This window comes from Periplaneta americana, chromosome 16, assembly GCF_040183065.1.
Source record: "Periplaneta americana isolate PAMFEO1 chromosome 16, P.americana_PAMFEO1_priV1, whole genome shotgun sequence".
Lineage (NCBI taxonomy): Eukaryota > Metazoa > Arthropoda > Insecta > Blattodea > Blattidae > Periplaneta > Periplaneta americana.
In genome coordinates this window covers 122,065,210-122,085,141 of record NC_091132.1, presented here as the reverse complement: position 1 = coordinate 122,085,141, position 19,932 = coordinate 122,065,210, and the positions used below count along the sequence as shown (strand labels likewise).

At 35.2% G+C, this 19,932-nt stretch overlaps 1 protein-coding gene across 1 annotated transcript in view; it reads left to right on the top strand.

The window, feature by feature from the left end:
* Positions 1-13,314, top strand: part of LOC138691189 (glucose dehydrogenase [FAD, quinone]-like) — a 50,869-nt gene extending 37,555 nt beyond the window's left edge. Inside the window, exon 6 of the mRNA XM_069812969.1 lies at positions 12,691-13,314. Within this exon, the coding sequence (XP_069669070.1) occupies positions 12,691-13,281 (591 nt within the window). The 3' untranslated portion in view covers positions 13,282-13,314. The remainder of the gene's footprint in view (positions 1-12,690) is intronic.
* Positions 13,315-19,932: the final 6,618 nt, after the last annotated feature.

Genomic DNA, 19,932 nt, shown 5'->3' with positions numbered 1-19,932 from the left:
TAGCAAATTCTAAATGAGACAGTAGAGCAAGTGGACAGCTTCAAATACTTGGAGTGTACTATAAACAGTAGCATGAGCTGCTGCATTAAGTCAAAAGGAGAATAGCAATGGCAAAGGAAGCTTTTAATAGAAAAAGAAGAATTTTCTGTAAGCATCTGGAAAAAAGATCTAAGGAAGAGACTAGTGAAGTACTTTGTGTGGAGTGTGGCACTGTATGGGGAAGAAACGTGGACATTACGATGAAGTGAAGAGAAATTACTAGAAACATTTGAAATGTGGATATGGAGAAGAATGGAACATGTGAAATAGACAGACAGAATAAGAAACAAAGCTATGTTGGAAAGTGTGAGTGAAGAAAGAATGATAATGATCAGGAAGAGAAAAAGAAATTTGCTGAGTCACTGGCTGAGAAGAAACTTCCTACTGAAGAATGCACTGGAAGGAATGGTGAACTGGAGAAGAGTTCGTGGCAGAACTAGATATCAGATGGTAGACGACATTAAGATATATGGATCATATGCGGAGAGAAAGAGGAAGGCAGAGAATATGAAAGAGTGGAGAATTCTGGGTTTGCAGTGAAAGACCTGCCCTTGGGCAGAACACTATGTATGAATGAATGAATGAGGGATTAATGTTCTTTTGTTTCACTATTTTATCCCTTTTAAAGTATGTATTGTTATAGGACGCATGGCCATACAGACTCGTACAAAGGTTCGTGTGTACATGAATTTGTAGCTATGTATTATACAGAAGTAAATGCACTTCATTAATTCATTCAATCATATTCATATTTTTTTCCAGTTAAATTCGTGCAGTGTCTGATAGAAAGATATGGTTGAATTACGATTGTTCATGAAAGATGGTTCCGCGGAACACCGGTTGGAAAACGCTGGCATAGAATGTTCAACGTCGATATTGAACTTGCGCGGGAAATAGCCCTCTATCGGGAACAGAGTTCTTTACGTACAGTAAATCTACGACACTAGAACTCAGTGTACTTTACCGCACATTACGGTTATGAAGTGGTCATAATATGACTCACTGACTTCACTCTCTTTGTGTAAGTCAATATATTATATTGACTTACACAAAGAGAGTGGAGTCAGTATTACTCTGTGGAGACCATCATAGATTAGATAAGTTACAGACATGTTTCACCGTTATTATCGTAACATTTCAAACCTAACCTACCAAAGTGTAACCAATGTACCCAATAAACTGAAGAAAAAAAAAGCGTGATGAACTCGACTTCAAATGAAGTAGTATTCTAAAGTGAGTATCGACAAATACCACACGAATTTAGCTGGAAAAAAAAAACATCTGAAAGGTACCGTTGACATGTTATACTTATCTCAGTTCCAGACTCAAACATTCAAGCGTGAAGTTGTTATACCACTAATTTCCGACAATCTGGAATCCCTGTCGGGAAATCTTGACAGGTCTTTTCCTTATTTATCATCGGACATTTACGACTGAATCAATAATTTTTTCATAGATTTCCCTAGCAGTGTAGAAAATTGGAAGAGGAAGAGCAATTAGCTGAACTGAAATGTGATCGAACATAAAAAATGAAATTCAGTGAACAATCTTTAGATGTGTTTTGGTCAATAGTGAGAAAAGAGTTTCCTGTAATTTCGCAGAAAGTTTTAAATACACCGTATCATTTCAATTCTCCATATATTATTTGTGTGAACAAGGGTTTTCTTGTTTCACAAACATTAAAGCTCAACAACGAAATTGGCTTTTGGCGTCGAAGAAGAACTTCGAGTTTGCCTGTCAAACTTGCGGCCTAGAATAAAACTATTGTGTATTAAGAAACAAGCATAAATTACACACTGAACTGACAATGAAACCGAATTATAGGCCTACACTTGAAGAACTGTTTATTTTTATTTGAGGGTGAATGTTTTAAATATGTTTTGCAAACTGGAAATAGTTCTGCCTAAATATAGGTAACTTATATAAATACAGCATATGTTAATAATGGCTTTTGTAAGTTATAACTTGAAAGTGAATGTCTTTCTATGAATAGTATTATTAAATAGACATTGTTTTATTCTTTTCCAAAGTGTAATAAGCTTAAATGTGATATGAATCACCTATTGTACAACACAAGCTTAAGTTTTAGCCTACGAGCCAGGCGCCGGGGTTCAGAGTTTAGTTAAACATTTCTAGGGTTCCCCGAAGTAAAAAGATTGGGAAATACTGTTCTATGCAATAGAAAGCATCGTTAAATAAAATGCTGTTATCACTACTGAAACAACAACTACTACAATGTGTTCGGAAAGTGGCTGTGCATTTAATACGGATGTAGATTAGGTTGTAAGTTCGAATCAGCGTTGCCAACCCCGAGGCTTGACTGGATAGCACAATTGGTTCCAAATTATTGTACTTGTGATTGGAGGATCGTACACTACATAATAAAATAAGCCTAATTTCATTATTTTACCTAACCTCCGTCCACAGTGTTCTATTTAAACGATTTTTTAAAATTCTTATAAGGAAATAGTTGTAAAAAATTAAATATCAGCGTATAAAATTATTTCTATACACTTTGTTGTGTCCTTACCCTGGGAGGATCCTCAGAAGGATCAACAACAGCAGCAACAGAAGACCCAGGACCTACATCTAGCCCTTTTACAGTTTGTTTCATCAGAGCAAAACCAAGCTTTAAATTAAGGAATTGTTTACCATAATTTTCGACAATTTTGTTTTCGTCCTGCATATTTACATACACCGGATGTAGATTTTTCGGATATAGGACCTACTAAGATCACTTATTACTGTCACTATCTTCTGATTCCATTGCCACCATTTCACGTCAGAACATATCACACTGACACCTGATTTCTTACTACCACGAAACACGACTAACACAAGCAAGTACTGTACTGTAACAGACTGTTCCTTGTTCCTTTGTATATGCAAAATAGGCCCATATACACCGTGTTCCGCTTATAAGTATAATAAAAGAAATAGTTATAATTTCATAACAATGCATGCAAATGGGTTAAGATTGGTACCATTGTAAAGAGGAAATTGGGAAGTTTTAATCCATTGTTGTTACTTATTTTTAGAAGACTCACGCATGCGCAGATCATTAAATAAGAGAATTCGTATCGTATCTTTAGTCAGTCAGCATGTGGACGCCACAGCAGAAAGCCTTTTGTGTGCTGTCATTAGCAGAACATAGATCCATAATTCGTGTACAGCGCTTGTTTCGCCGTCAGTACAATCTTAGACCGAGGGAAGCTGTACCGACGTACGTCTCAATAATGAAATGGGATAGGCAGCTCAGAGAAACAGGAAGTTTGTTGTCTAATGCAGGTAAACATTCCAAGCGTAAAGTGTCTGACGAAAATGTCGAACGCATTCGCGAGGCATTTCAGAGAAGCCCGCGGAAATTCATTCGACAGGCTAGTGTGCAGTTGAACATCCCACCAACAACAGTGCATACAGTGCTCCATAAAAGATTGCGTTTGCGAGCGTACAAGCTGCAACTTCATCAGATGATTACGCCGAATGATAAACTGGAACGAAAACGCTTTGCAGAAACAATGTTGGATAAAGTGGACGATGACGACACATTTCTAACTCGAGTCTGTTTCTCAGATGAGGCAACCTTCCACGTCAGTGGAAAAGTAAACCGACACAATTGTCGCATCTGGGGGTCGGAAAATCCAAGTGTCGTAATTGAACACCAACGGGATTCCCCTAAATGGAATGTTTGGTGTGGGATCATGCGTGACAGAATCATTGGTCCCTATTTCTTTGCTGAAAAGACAGTCACTGCAAACACGTACCTGGATATGTTGCAACTGTATGCTGTGCCACAACTCCCAGATGGAGCAATTTTCCAGCAAGATGGGGCTCCACCACACTTTGCCAACATGGTTCGCACATTCTTAGACGAACAATTCCCTGCGAGATGGATCGGAAGAGGATCACCGTACATCACATGGCCTGCCAGATCACCAGATCTAACACCACCTGATTTTTTCCTGTGGGGGTTTGTTAAGGACCAGGTCTACAGGACGCCAGTACGTGATTTGGCAGACTTACAAGAAAGAATTTATGCTGCTGTCAACAATGTTACACCACAGATGCTTCATAACACTTGGGTCGAGGTTGAATACCGGTTGGATATTTCCCGTGCCACCAATGGAAGCCATGTTGAGGTTTATGGAACATAAAGTAACAAAAATTCCCAGTTTTCATTCTTTGTAGCAGTTGGTTTCAACTATATACTTGTATTAATTCAGAAGTTATAGCTATTTCTTCTGTTATACTTATAAGCGGAACACGGTATTAAATATGCTTATTCCATTTTTCTGTTATGGGATTCTCAAAATATTATAAATTTATTAGTTAGTACATGCTTACATGGCAACAGTAATTATGTTTAGGCTATTGAGAGGATTGGAGAGACCATTTGTCTGAGATATTTGGAAATAAACAAAGGAATGTTTGTCAGAATCATTCTTGAATAGCCACAAGTAATGGACACTACGTGATTCCTTGTCGCTATAATAATGTTTACCAAAATCAAACTGTCATGTATAAATGAAATATACCCGTAATACAGCAGAAATTTCATATGTCATAAATTGTAATAAATGTTTAAAATCCTCTCTTTTTGACATGTTTTGCCCTGTTTGCTGACAGAATCGTACATTTTATGCACTATCCGCGGGTTGGATCGTGCGATCGTACATGATACCAAATTATCGCACATGTACGAACCAGATCGTACGGTTGGCAATACTGGTTCGAATCAAACTTAGGGTTTTCTACATAGTAATGCAATATATATATGGATATAACTGATCGTTCATTGTTGTGTCACTTCTTTTATATTCATTTGTTCTATTGTCGAGTGACATTATTTAACTCTTTGAGTTCAGTTTGTAAAATAGCTATTGAAAAAGCAATACTGGTGTATTGTAGAGGTGGGGAAAAAATGACGTAACGGTTATTTTGGAACAGTTCTTTGTTTGGAACTGTTCCAAAAAGTAACAGCACCTTGGAATACTACGTTCCAAAATAACAGTGTTGTTCTGAGCTAGTACGAAATACTTGCGGTTACAAATACCCGTTACACTTTGGAACTACATTATGACAACGCCTGTTCCACAGAACGGAACATGTTTGGTACTATTGAAAACAGTGGCGCCAACTTTTGGAAAACACTAGGTGTGCTCAAACATTTGAGGTATAAGTTAAATAACTTTCATAACACGACAAATTATTGGGTGGGCTCGGATCCCACGAGCCCATATAAGTTGGCGCCACTGTTTAAAAGCAGAATTGGGAATCCTTTCATCGTACAGAAATAAATGTTGGAAATTAAAGTTATCAAAGGAGTCACGTAAGCAACGATGAAAGCACCTGTTCCATAGAACGGAATATCTTTGGCACTGCAGTGTTGTCAATTTAGCGACTTGTCACTAGATCTGGTTACATTTAACAATTTTCAGGGACAAAATCAATACCAACTTTTAATCCTGAACTGGCGTAGTGCATTAATATAACGTAACTGGTGTTGTGGTGTCAATATTGTCAGTATGACTCCTGGACTTTCTCACGGCCTTTGCTTTTACCTCATTTATCCAAATATTTGCATAAACTATTTTGATTAAAGGGTTTTAACATAAATAAATTGTACCATACGCTTCACAGAATGACAGAACTGAATTTAAGAACTTTACTCTGGAGGAGTTTCGTTCATTCCTGGTGTGTTTTATTTTGGTGCAGTTTCCAAATTAAATAATCTGTACTAATAATAATTCTGTAGCCGAAATTTTTCTGGTAATTTTCGATTTTCCAAACATAATTGGTCTTAACATATATCATTAACCGCCCTGAAACCGAAAATCACTTTTTTGAAATTTTTGTTTGTATGTCTGTCTGTCTGTCTGTCTGGATGTTTGTTACCTTTTCACGCGATAATGGCTGAACCGATTTATATGAAAATTGGAATATAAATTAAGTTCGTTGTAACTTAGAATTTAGGCTATATGGCATTCAAAATGTTTTATTTAAAAGGGGGGTTATAAGGGGGCTTGAATTAAATAAATGGAAATATTTCCCTTATTATTAATTTTCATGAAAAGTATTATATAACAAACGTTTCTTTAAAAATAATTTCCGATAAGTTTTATTCCATGCAAAATTTTGATAGGACTGATATTTAATGAGATAAATGAGTTTCAAAATTACAATAACAACGCCATCTAAGGCGGTGTAATGAAATAAAAAACAAATGACTTCATCTATAAGGGGCCTTGGACAACAACAATCGAAAGATATGAAACATAGCTTACAGAGAATGTTTCTGTGTTTGTATGAAGTAATATCGGAAGCTAAATTAACCGATTTGTATAATTAATTATTAATTCACCATTGGAAAGTGTAGTTTCTCTAGATGGACATAATGCTATAATGTTATTACAGTAACTTCTGAGTGAATCGAGGACAGGTAAGATTAAAATAGCTTCTTATGCACAGAAAACTTGAAACATTCGTTTCCTGTATTTTCTAAAATAATTTTTATGACTGGATCAAAATGATCGCATTTTAATTTTTTTAATACAATTTAAATTAAATAACATAATAAACGATTTATCCTTCTATTGAACACGAATATTCCCTGGATAAAATGTCCTATTTTAATTATGTAATTACTTTATATTTATTTCTAATGGGTGCAGCGAAGCGCACGGGTACGGCTAGTATATAATATATAAGTAAAGATTAATTTCTGATCCTACAGAATTTATCTGTTATGGTAACAACATGGAGTCAGGCCACAAAGGGAAAAACACTGGAGGAGAGGGATTCCATCTGGTGCTATGGATCGAACTACGGTGTATATAACATATATGGTACTGTTATTTCAGAACTGTTATTTGGAACCTAGTATTTTCATGGAACTGGAACAGTTGGAACTGTTACGAGAAAATAATAACTTTTCCTATCTCTAGTATATTGTTTAGTCGTTAATTAAGTTTCTTATTATGGCTCTTTCAATTGAGAAACCTGCTTTTCTTGTTGAACAAGTCTCAGACAAGGCGATAAATACACAGATTCAGTGCAGAAGGCATTTGCTGAAAAGTTCCAAGAAACCAACTGTACCTCATCGCAATGAAGTTCGTCGACTTTTAGGAAATTTCGGGACACAGGTTCAGTGTTAGATGTTGAACGAACTGGCAGGCCACCTAAACTAAACGAAGAGGTGTTGAACATTTCTAGCTATGCTGCGGAATCCATCAATATCATTGCGTAAGTTGTACAAGAGGAAGATATTGGGCTTGAAACCGCGCATGAGGCGTTTCGGAAAACATTGAAATTGTTACCGTACAATGTAACAGCGGTGTAAGAATTGAAATATGCGGATCACGAAAAGCGAATCCGTTATTGTGAATGGTTTACAACCAGGGTTGCCAGATGTACCGATTTGGTGGGACATATCCCTAATTTCATATAAAAGTCTCAGGTCCCGCTTCGATTCGACGCAAAAAGTCCCTCTTTCAGAGAATTAACATTACTTGAATAAGTTTATCGTTACCTAGTAACTATTTTCTTCTGGATCTATTAAATTTCAATTAATTTTCTTAACAGTTTTCTTAACAGTTTAACACATTGGAAAAAACGATTATTTTGGCAAGTGTAATGTTTTAACAGTAAATTCAGTGGTGGATATGATATGTCTAAACATTTAAAAAGAGACGTTCATCAGAAATGCATGGCACAGAGAATGGAAGGAAGCTTGTTGAAAATGTTGAAGTCCAGTGATAAATACGAGCCGTTCAGAGCAGAAATGGTTTAAGTCAAAAATGGGTAATGAGAGTTCTTACACCACTTTTGCTCTGAACGGCTCATATGTAGGAAGGTCTAAAAATGTATGCCATGTGTTAAATGATGAGTTTGGAGCAGTAATATGATAAGTAGACATCGGATTTTTAGGCACTAAAAATTGCAGTTTTAGGCGCCTAAAATAAGCTCAAAATTTGTAAAATTAGGCTCTATTTTAATGAAAATAGGCATTTTAGGCACATCAAGGTATCATACTTATTTCTTTCACTGAAATTTTTAGTTATACACTAAAACACGCACAAAAAAGTATGTTTAAACATTAAAAAAGAATATTATATTATATTTATAAACAGAGCTGCACAAATTTAATATATTGAAACTAATGAAATAATGATTATATTGATATCAAGATTACTCATTTTAAGTTATTGAAATTCAGTTCCATGCTCAGACTTTATTATAATTATCTGCACAGTACACCACCAGAATTTTTTCTAAATTCTCCACAGTTAACCTTTGCCTTTTGTCACTGAGAATCATTTTGAAAGCAGAAAAACTTCTTTCAACCGAAACTGATGTGAGAGGCGCAAATTTTAAATTAGGTACAATAGAAACATCAATACTTACTGGAACATTTACACTTTCCCCCGATATCACTCTTGATACTTTTTCCAACAATGAAAACCCTACATTCTTATTTAATACGTTGTCCCACTTATTTTTAACTTTTTTCCCAGTTTCGCCCAAAGCAGAATGTATGTTCACTTGAGCTTCCTTTACTATTGCTATTTGGCTACAAAGAGATTGTTTTTCACGTTCTAATTGTTCAATGCTTGCAGGTATGAAAGAAAAGTTTGATGTTATGTAGGCAATATCGTTTTTCACTCGTGAGTCATTCAGACAATCTTTCACTGCTTTCACACACGCTGCACTATCAGTTTCAGGTAATTTATCAATAACTGTGACCACTTCTTTAAAATACTTAGAATAATACACCACTGACTGAATCCAGGTTCCCCATCGTGTAACAACCGGCTGAGGTGGGAGTGGGATATCTGGAATATTGAAATCCTGGATGGAGCTTTACAAAAACATTTTTTTTTGTGTTAGAAATAAACGAATTGACAAGAAGAAATTCATTCCGGATTGTTTCAGAAACCCTGTGCAGGCCATGTGCTAGACAGGTTACATGCGTGAGGTTAGGATAAAATGTTTTAAGAAGTGGAGCTGCAGCAACCATGTATGAGGCAGCATCAGTACAAAACAACAGAACTTTAGAATCGTCTATATTACCTGAGTATAAAGACTGTAGGCCTTTATTTACAAAATAAGCAATGGCTTGGCTATTCACTTTCGAAAGTTCCTTAACACATACGAGGTGTGGAATCGAAGGTCCATCAGGACTAAGTTTTCCTACTACCATATTTGCTATATACCTATTCATAGGATCTGAGGTTTCATCCACAGAGACCCATATGTAAGAATCACCTATATCCTCCCGAATGGAAGCTAAAGTTTCATTGTATATTCTGTCTAAGTAATTTTTTCTTAGGGTCGACCCAGATGGGATATTTTGTTTGCAGTATTTTTGTAAAAACTGTCTTAAAACCGGATTTTCAATTGCATTCCAGGGAATGTTAGCAGCAACAAACGCTCTGGTTAAATCAGCATAGAAATTGCTGCTGAGATTGGGTGAAGTAGGCTGTGTTAGTAAAGTTTGTTGCAGTTGATTTTTCTGCTGAGCTTTAGCCTTATGAGCCGCTCCTTGCACATGCTGCTTTAGGTGGCACTTATTTTCTTGCGAAATCTAAAAATGTAAAGTAAACTGAATTAAAATAAAATCCTGATTGTTGTATTTCCGTATTTCTATCACAAAGTTAGTGTGTTCGAACAATCAAAATTTTAATGACCTGCAAATACTTTAACTATCGGAATTTAAAAGGTTAAAGTGTAGTGGTCTTAAAAAGAATTATACCTCAGGATAGCTCAGTCAATGTATAAATATTATTGGCCTACTCATTAAAATTAATAGAATTTATATATTTCAACTATTGTTACATACCTGTTTGCTACAAATCTTGCAGAATATTATTTTTCCATCATAAGTGAATTCTGAATATTCTGTTAGCCATTGCCGGATCAATGTAGATTTTGCACTTATATTTTTCAGCATTATCGCGTTAAACTTCACAGGAAAACGTCCTACCGCTCAAAACTTCTCAACACAAATAAGGTGAGGGAAAGAGCAACTGTTAACGAGCATTCAAATGAACCGTTGTTATTGAGATTCAATTGGACAAAAATACAAAGTTCCACTTATTGTTGCATTTCCTGGTAGTGTTAACACTAGGAGGGCCATTCTTTTAAATATTTTGTAACGGTTTACCCTACTAATTCGCAGTTTTACGACTTTTCATAAATATTTAAAAAACACTCTTTCTCCAAAAATTGTGATTTTATGACACTCTGAAGGGCAGTACAGCTAATCGGTTTCAGACCGAAAACAGTCATTTTTATAGTATAGTATATCTCTGAATCGGTAGCAGCACATGTTGTGATTGTTGCCTGCTTCAAAACTAAGGTTGGTTCTTTGTCGGCATTTATGCCTCCAAACATGTTAAATTCGGTGAAATCTATTGCGAGTGTCGTGAGATTCAAAACATTTTGTTTCCTTTATCAATGGTCTCATGGCCGGTGTGAAGCAAACTTTCCACTTTTTAAATGCCTTAAATTTCGCAGTAAATACATGTATAAATTATAAAAAGTAAGAGTAAAATGCGAAACTTTACAGTGAGTTAGGCATTTTTAGGCGAATATTAACAAATTAGGCTCTAATAACCGTTTTAGGGCATTTTAGGACACTATAAAACTCTTTGAATACCTTTCAATTTCCATGAACCACAAATATTAATAATTATTTTTACTTTTCTCCTAAAGAAACAAAAGAGGCATTTGCCCTAGAATCCGATGTCTGATGATAAGACCCAAACTAGATATGAATTTAGGTATAAATATATTTTGTCATTGTTATCAATGAATAAACATTGAAATTTAAATATTTTGTCACATGCGATGCCAGACAGAACTATTAGGCCTATTAAGTTATCCGAGTTAATAATTTGGCATTACATATTATTGCCACAAGCCCTTCAGAAAGACGCCAGAGAAACGTGATGTAACTTACAGGTAGATAAATATTGTTTTGTACTTGGATAGCTGTATCCACAATATGTCTTTTATTCAAATTGCAATTCTGAGATTCAAATTACTTTCTCAGCTGCGGGATAATTTTTTATTTTTTATATTTGTTTATTTATTTATTTTGTATAGTCATGAAAATGTCAACTCTGCCGAAATTCATATCATTCTTTCTTTAAGACAAAACATAATTACTATATATGGTGGAAAAGGATGTCCCTCTTTGGTAGATCTAAAATCTGGCAATCCTGTTTACAACTTTTATTGAAAAGAATATTGCTGATATTCTGGATGTTACCTTCGGCACAGACAAGGCTTGGTTCCACCTCTTTGGTTATGTTAACACACAAAACACACGATTATGGGCAACGAATAATCCTCTGCAGATCGGCATAAAGTATTTTTGATTAAAATTAAGCGGGTTCAGGTTGTATAGCCGCTATCGGACGTCATTTCCAACATCTGTTATAAGCAGGCTTCGGCCTAGGGACACAGAGTAACCAGTATGAGGTTTAGAGTACACGGAGTATAAATGACGTCATGACCCGTGTGCAGTCACCCTACTGCAACAGCACAGGTGGTCCGTAATGTGCATTACCGTTGTGTGTATTGCTGCTTGGCTGCGGTACGTGTAACAGGCTTCGGCGTAGGGACACCTGATTGAAGGTTACAACTCACGTTAATACTTTAATGGCAGACATTTATTGTTTACACTATGAATGTACTGTATATACTGCATCTGTACAGGGTGAAATATATTTTGTGCCGTACTGTGACGGACTGTTTACACGTTGAGACACGAAGTAACGGCGCTTTTCATCTCCCACTCCACTCGACCAACAGAACACTATCGTCCGTGCGTTCTTAATTTCATGCGTTTCTGTGCCCAGGACCGAAGCCTGTTTATAAGTGCACGGTGACTTTCCGAACACATTTTACTACTACTACTACTACTACTACTACTACTACTACTACTACTACTACTACTACTACTACTACTACTACTGCTGCTACTACTACTACTACTACTACTACTACTACTACTACTACTCCTGCTGCTGCTACTGTTACTACTGCTACTGCTGCTATTGCTACTACTGCTGCTGCTGCACGGGGAACACTAAGTCTTCATATACAAATCAAGTAATAATGTTTTTATACATCTTGATTACACAACTTTTAACACTGTATCACTTCAGAATATTTGTGATAAGACTTTCTTGTGTTAAATTCTAACGTACCTTGTTTAGGCTACATGTTTCGACCTATTTATGAGTCATCCTCAGAACTGGTCGTTGTTGGTCTTGGCGCCTCTTGTTTTGTTTCCTGTGAAGGTGTGTTCTCAACACACAACTCAATTTCAGAACACACACGCTCTTTGACTCTACATTATACCACACGAACACACCCTCACAGGAAACAAAACAAGAGGCGCCAAGATCAACAATGACCAGTTTTGAGGATGATCCATAAATAGGTCGAAACATGCAAACAAGGTACGTTAGAATTAACACAAAAAGTCTTATCATACATATTCCGAAATAATGTTTTGTTGTGTTTCAAAAAAATATAATTATTACTACTTTTATTCCATAGAAAAGCATATTGTATGTTTGATTTTTCTATTTATCAAGCGATTTTTGTTACACACTGTATATATTGTTTATTTTATTTTAGGTGTTCTTTGATGCATATTTAGCAAGATGCTCTAGTTCAGGTGACGCCAGGGAGTGTACAGGCACAGGACAAATGGGTAACTGTCCCAGAAGAGTGGTAACTGCCCGCCCTACCAATTTATTACCGCTGAGCAGAGGTTATCTAAAGCTCAAGAGTTCCGACCCGATGGAACATCCTCTGATTTGTCCGCATTACTTCCTGGACTCGCGGGACGTGGACGTGCTCGTGGAGGGCATCAAGCTGAGCGTGCAACTCGCAGGCACGCCAGCCCTGCAGAGCTACGGCCTCATGCTGGACACAACGCCGGTCAAGGGTTGCGAGGCGCTGTCTTTCGGCACGGACGAGTACTTCGCTTGTGCTGTGCGTATGAAGACGGGCGCAGAAAATCACCAGGCAGGCTCCTGCAAGATGGGGCCCAAGCACGACCCTTTGGCCGTAGTAGACAACGAACTCAAGGTCCACGGAGTGCCCAACCTCAGAGTAGTGGACGCCAGCTTCTTTCCTACTCTGCCCAATTCCAACCCCACCTCGGTCATCGTGATGGCGGCAGAGAAAGTTTCAGATCTCATTAAGGATTTCTGGAAGCGATAACTGTAACCTCATGAATTAAAAACCTATATAAATCATTTCTTTTTTATCTCTGTTCGTCTGATTCCATACCCATCCATTCATCCACCCCGCAGTCCACTCACCAGAGTGCTGCATTGGAGTTAAATCGCTCGCTTGAACTCGGTCGAGTGTCGCACCCTCGAGAGAGATACGATCGGTCGTGATACGCTCGTAATAAATAGAAGCACAGTACAACGTCATCTCAAAGACATGTTTTATCTTGTATGGAAGGCGACAGATAAGATACACATATCTTTTGCTCACACGGTGAAAATAAGGCTTTATTTTCTGCGCTTATGACAAACGTTTAATGGAACAGTCCAATGAAACGTACCAAAACAGGAACATGACGTTATAAATAAAATAGTATGAAAAACTTCGATATACAGTTATTATTGCTAATTAATAATTATCCAATATATGATTTACCACATATATAATATGATAGGTCCATACATAGTGTTCCGCCTATATACTGCGACAATATAGAAACAAAATATTATTATATAAGAGTAAATTAATAACAATATTAGTACCGGTACAGAGATAACGTCACAGAAAATATAATAAAACGAATAATCATGCTGCACAACTGTTACAGACGCAAAGATTGATACACTAATTATTATTATTATTGTTATTATTATTATTATTATTATTATTATTATTATTATTACTGGAAAACTTGATGCAGTTCTTGCATTATCGTGATTGTGTTCTCCGTTTATAATAATTACATTTACATCCAATAACATCTATCAGATGTGGCAAAAACAAAATCACTCCTGTGTGGGGGGGGGGAAAAAAACATTTACCTACAACATTTATATTACATTTTAAAGCAAGTTTCGTAGTTGTACTATGGAGAGGTTAGTTAAACACTGCAAAGTTATGAAATGATAAACATCTATGATGTTACTACACAGTTCATCACTGTAACAAGAACGAATGTCTAACGCTCGGCTTATACCGTTCGAGGATTTATCGCTCGTGACAATTTCACCCATCATGCATGTGCGCTACCTATCGGATTATACTATGAACTACTTGGCGCTCGAGCGAAAACGTCCGATGCAGACCTCTGCCACTCACCAATCCATGCATCCACTTTATTCTTGGTTCCGAACGCTCCGTAGCCTGAAGGCTTACTGTCCTTTTCAGGAGAAATTGGTAATTGCGAAATGATATTTGGAGGGACGAGTTCGAGGATTGGTCATGCATTACATGGCATTCGCCATATAGTTTGAGAAAACCTCAGAAAAAGAAACAAAATAATCAAACCAAGCGGGTTTCGAACCCATGTCCGAACGGAGCCTCAGTTCTAGAGTCCAACACGCTATCGCATAAGCTAAGCCGGTGACTTCATACTTTTATTCATCTTTCCATCCAGTCATATAACCACTCATACATTCATCCATACGCCTGTCTATTAATCCTTTCTTTCACATATTTACTCAGACATGTAACCTCACATTTACTGACCCGTTTATTCAAATCCTCTTGTTCTTATATTTCTTCGACTGTCACTTGATTCATTTACAAATTAACTGGCTTAAATCTTAAATTTATTCGCCTATCAATTCATTCACTTACAAATCAATTCGCTTATTTTCAAACTCTTCGCCCATCAATTCATTCACTTACAAATCAATTCGCTTCTTTTCAAACTGTTCGCCTGTCAATTCATTCACTTACAAATCAATTCGCTTATTTTCAAACTTTTCGCCTGTCAATTCAATCACTTACAAATCAATTCGCTTATTTTAAAACTGTTCGCCTATCAATTCATTCACTTACAAATCAATTCGATTTTTTCAAACTGTTCGCCTATCAATTCATTCACTTACAAATCAATTCGCTTTTTTTCAAACTGTTCGCCTATCAATTCATTCACTTACAAATCAATTCGCTTATTTTCAAACTGTTCGCCTGCTAATTCATACACTTACAAACCAAGTCGCTTATTTTCAATTGTTCGCTTCTCAATTCATTAAATTACAAATCAATTCGCTTATTTTCAAACTGTTCGCTTGTCAATTCATTCACTTATTTGCAATTGTTCGTTTGTCAATTCATTAACTTACAAATCAATTCGCTTATTTTCAAACTGTTCGCTTGTCAATTCATTCACTTACAAATCAATTCGCTTATTTTCAATTGTTCGCTTGTCAATTCATTCACTTACAAATCAATTCGCTTATTTTCAATTGTTCGCTTGTCAATTAATTCACTTACAAATCAATTCGCTTATTTTCGAACTGTTCGCCTGTCAATTCATTCACTTACAAATCAATTCGTTTATTTTCAATTTTCTCTTGTCAATTCATTAACTTACAAATCAATTCGCTTATTTTCAAACTGTTTCCTTGTCAATTCATTCACTTATTTTCAATTGTTCGCTTGTCAATTCATTCACTTACAAATCAATTCGATTTTTTCAAACTGTTCGCCTATCAATTCATTCACTTACAAATCAATTCGCTTATTTTCAAACTGTTCGCCTGCTAATTCATACACTTACAAACCAAGTCGCTTATTTTCAATTGTTCGCTTCTCAATTCATTAACTTACAAATCAATTCGCTTATTTTCAAACTGTTCGCTTGTCAATTCATTCACTTATTTTCAATTGTTCGCTTGTCAATTCATTAACTTACAAATCAATTCGCTTATTTTCAAACTGTTCGCTTGTCAATTCATTCACTTACAAATCAATTCGCTTATTTTCAATTGTTCGCTTGTCAATTCATTAACTTACAAATCAATTCGCTTATTTTCAAATTGTTCGCTTGTCAATTCATTCACTTACAAATCAATTCGCTTATTTTCAATTGTTCGCTTGTCAATTCATTAACTTACAAATCAATTCGCTTATTTTCAAACTGTTCGCCTGTCAATTCATTCACTTACAAATCAATTCGCTTATTTTCAATTGTTCGCTTGTCAATTCATTAACTTACGAATCAATTCGCTTATTTTCAAACTGTTCGCCTGTCAATTCATTCACTTACAAATCAATTCGTTTATTTTCAATTGTTCTCTTGTCAATTCATTAACTTACAAATCAATTCGCTTATTTTCAAACTGTTCGCTTGTCAATTCATTCACTTATTTTTAATTGTTCGCTTGTCAATTCATTAACTTACAAATCAATTCGCTTATTTTCAAACTGTTCGCTTGTCAATTCATTCACTTACAAATCAATTCGCTTATTTTCAATTGTTCGCTTGTCAATTCATTCACTTACAAATCAATTCGCTTATTTTCAATTGTTCGCTTGTCAATTAATTCACTTACAAATCAATTCGCTTATTTTCGAACTGTTCGCCTGTCAATTCATTCACTTACAAATCAATTCGTTTATTTCAATTGTTCTCTTGTCAATTCATTAACTTACAAATCAATTCGCTTATTTTCAAACTGTTTGCTTGTCAATTCATTCACTTATTTTCAATTGTTCGCTTGTCAATTCATTCACTTACAAATCAATTCGCTTATTTTCAAACTGTTCGCTTGTCAATTCATTAACTTACAAATAAATTCGCTTATTTTAAAACTGTTCGCTTGTCACTTCATTCACTTACAAATCAATTCGCTTATTTTCAATTGTTCGCTTGTCAATTCATTCACTTACAAATCAATTTGCTTATTTTCAATTGTTAGCCTGTCAATTCTTTCACTTACAAATCAATTCTTTTTTTTTCAAATTGTTCGCTAGTCAATACATTCATTTACAAGTCAATTAGAATTATCTTCAATGTATTTGACTATCATTTCTTCAACACACAAATAAATTCACTTATTCTTCAATGTTTGCTTGTTAATTAATTTGTATATCAATTCGCTTTTTTTTTTTTTTTCAAATTTTTCGCCTATCAATTTCCTCATTTACAAATCTATTCGCGTATTTTTCAATGTAATTACCTGTCACTTCATTCATTTACAAAACAATTAGCTTATTCTTCAATTTATTCATCTCCCAATTCATTCATTTACAAATCAAGTCTCTTAGCCTTGCATTTGTTCGCTTATCACTTCATTAATTTTCAAATAAATACGTTTATTCTTCAATATATTCGCCTGTCAATTCATTAATTCTCAAATAAATTCGCTTATTCGGAAACACCTATTCATTTTTTTTATAAATCAGTTCGCTTATTATTTAATTTTTTCGGCTGCCAATTAATTTGTTTGCTAGTCAATTTACACTATTGGCTTGTGCAGCAAATGCTGCAAACTAAGTCCATTAGACGTTCAAATAAAATTTTTTCAGATTTATTTTCAATGAATACCAGATATTTTGAAAGTTATTTGCTTCTATAATAATGAAACATACTCCCTCTGAATGTTTTTTTTTATGCCAAATACTTTTTCTTGAACCTATCCACCTTCAGGTTTTGAGTTTTAACGCGAAAACGCAAGTAACAATATCAGGACGACGACCGCCGGTACCAGCTCCTCGAGTATCTATCCTAAGATAGATCCTCAAGGAGTTGGTACCGGCCGTTCATTATCATTATCAGGTATTTAAGTACTTGTCCCGGACTGTCAAGTAAACACTACATACAATAATTTTAAACAGTCTTGAACAGTGTGCATTCCTCAATCAACGGATGTGGCTTGTGCATGAAATGCTGGAAACTAAGTTCATTAAAAGTTCAGATTAAAATTTTTCAAATTTATTTCCAATTAAGAATACCAAACATTTTGTAAGTTATTTGCTTCCATTAATAATGAAACACACCCCTCTGAATGGTTTTCTTTATGCTAAATACTTTTTTATTGAATCTATATATTCAGTTCTTGAGTTTCAATGCGAAAACGCAAGTAACAATGTCAGAACGATCAGTCGGTTTTTCATGTGGGCGTGAAGCAGTAGCTATTTCAGGTCATTGCGGATTGTAGGTGAGAATTAAGAAAATATCAGGTTTGCCATGCTTCCCAACAATAGACATAGCGTCTTGGTATAGCTGCTGCATGTTTCATGAACTACCTTGAAATGTAAAGGGTAGAATCATTTTATCCTGCTAAGAGTTCTTGCTAAAGTGATCGGGACACTATAATATTTTGTAGGCCTCTTATTTTATTAGTAAGTAATACCTTTTGGTCTTTCCTTAGGCATTATACTTTTTGAGCTTCCTCCAGACAATACTGAAGAGAATCACACATATAAATATCTATATCACTTACCTACAAATGGCTTTTAAGGAACCCGGAGGTTCATTGGCGCCCTCACATAAGCCAACTATCGGTTCCTATCCTGAACAAAATTAATCCAGTCTCTACCATCATATCCCACCTCTCTCAAATCCATTTTAATATTATCCTCCCATCTACATCTGCCTCCCTCAAGGTCTTTTCCCTTCAGGTCTTCCAACTAACACTCTATATCCATTTCTATATTAACCCATACGTACTACATGCGCTGCCATCTCAAACGTCTGGATTTAATATTCCTAATTACGTTAGGTGAAGAATACAATGCGTATAGTTCTGCGTTGTGTAACTTTCTCCACTTTCCTATAACTTCAACCCTCTTAGCCCCAAATATTTTCCTATGCATCTTATTTTTGAACACCCTTAATCTCTCTTCCTCTCTCAAAGTGAGAGTCCAAGTTTCACAACCATAAAGAACAACCGGTAGCATAACTGTTTTATAAATTCTAACTTTCAGCTTTAAATATCTACACCACACCGCCATTAAATATATGGAAAAGACCCATACCATTTGATTAATAACTATAAAATTATTTCATTTTTAATAACAATATGCTTATCTTACGTAAGTTTTGTATAGACTACTGTATAGCAGTCACTCAGCAAATATTATAGAAATGAATATCTAACTTCAGATATTCTATATGCCTTCTTATATAACCCCAAAAGCTTTCACTTTCATATCATCAATAAAGCATTAATCTGTATAATTGGTGACAATACTCACATCATGACATTCAGCATAATATTTCATTTTTTAATGGTAATAATGCCATCAAACATTGTTAAGTTTTGTAGTTTTTAATATCCAATTCACAGACAGTTGTACTCAGAAAATTACATACCAGAGAATCTGATCTGTAAATTCTTTTTAGTAAGTCTTGAAGTTTTTAATAACCAATATTACAGAAACGTTCTGACCGACATATTGGCATTACGATGTCAGAGAATCTGAGCCATCTGAACTCAGCAATCCTAAGGTCATGGCCTTTGTGTGATATTGTTTATTGTAATGTGTGTTTTGTTTTATTCTGAAAAAAGCCATTATTTCTCAAAACTGACGACAGATGGATTTTGTAAACTAGGAAAATGATGTAGGAAAATTGACATTTCACTGAAAACTACTATTTTTCTGAAAAACTTTGGGTTCCAAGCTTCAAAATGAGGGATCATTTATTAAAATTCGTTCAGCCGTTTTCCCGTAATTTCCATTACCAGTCCAAATTATATATATATATATATATATATATATATATATATATATATATATTCTTCCATATATTCGCTAATCAATTTGTTCACTTATAAATCAATTCACTTATTCTTTTAATTTAATCATCTGCCAATTCATTCACCTACACATCAATATTCATCAATTTGTTCTTCTGTCAATTAATGTATTTATAAATCAATTAGC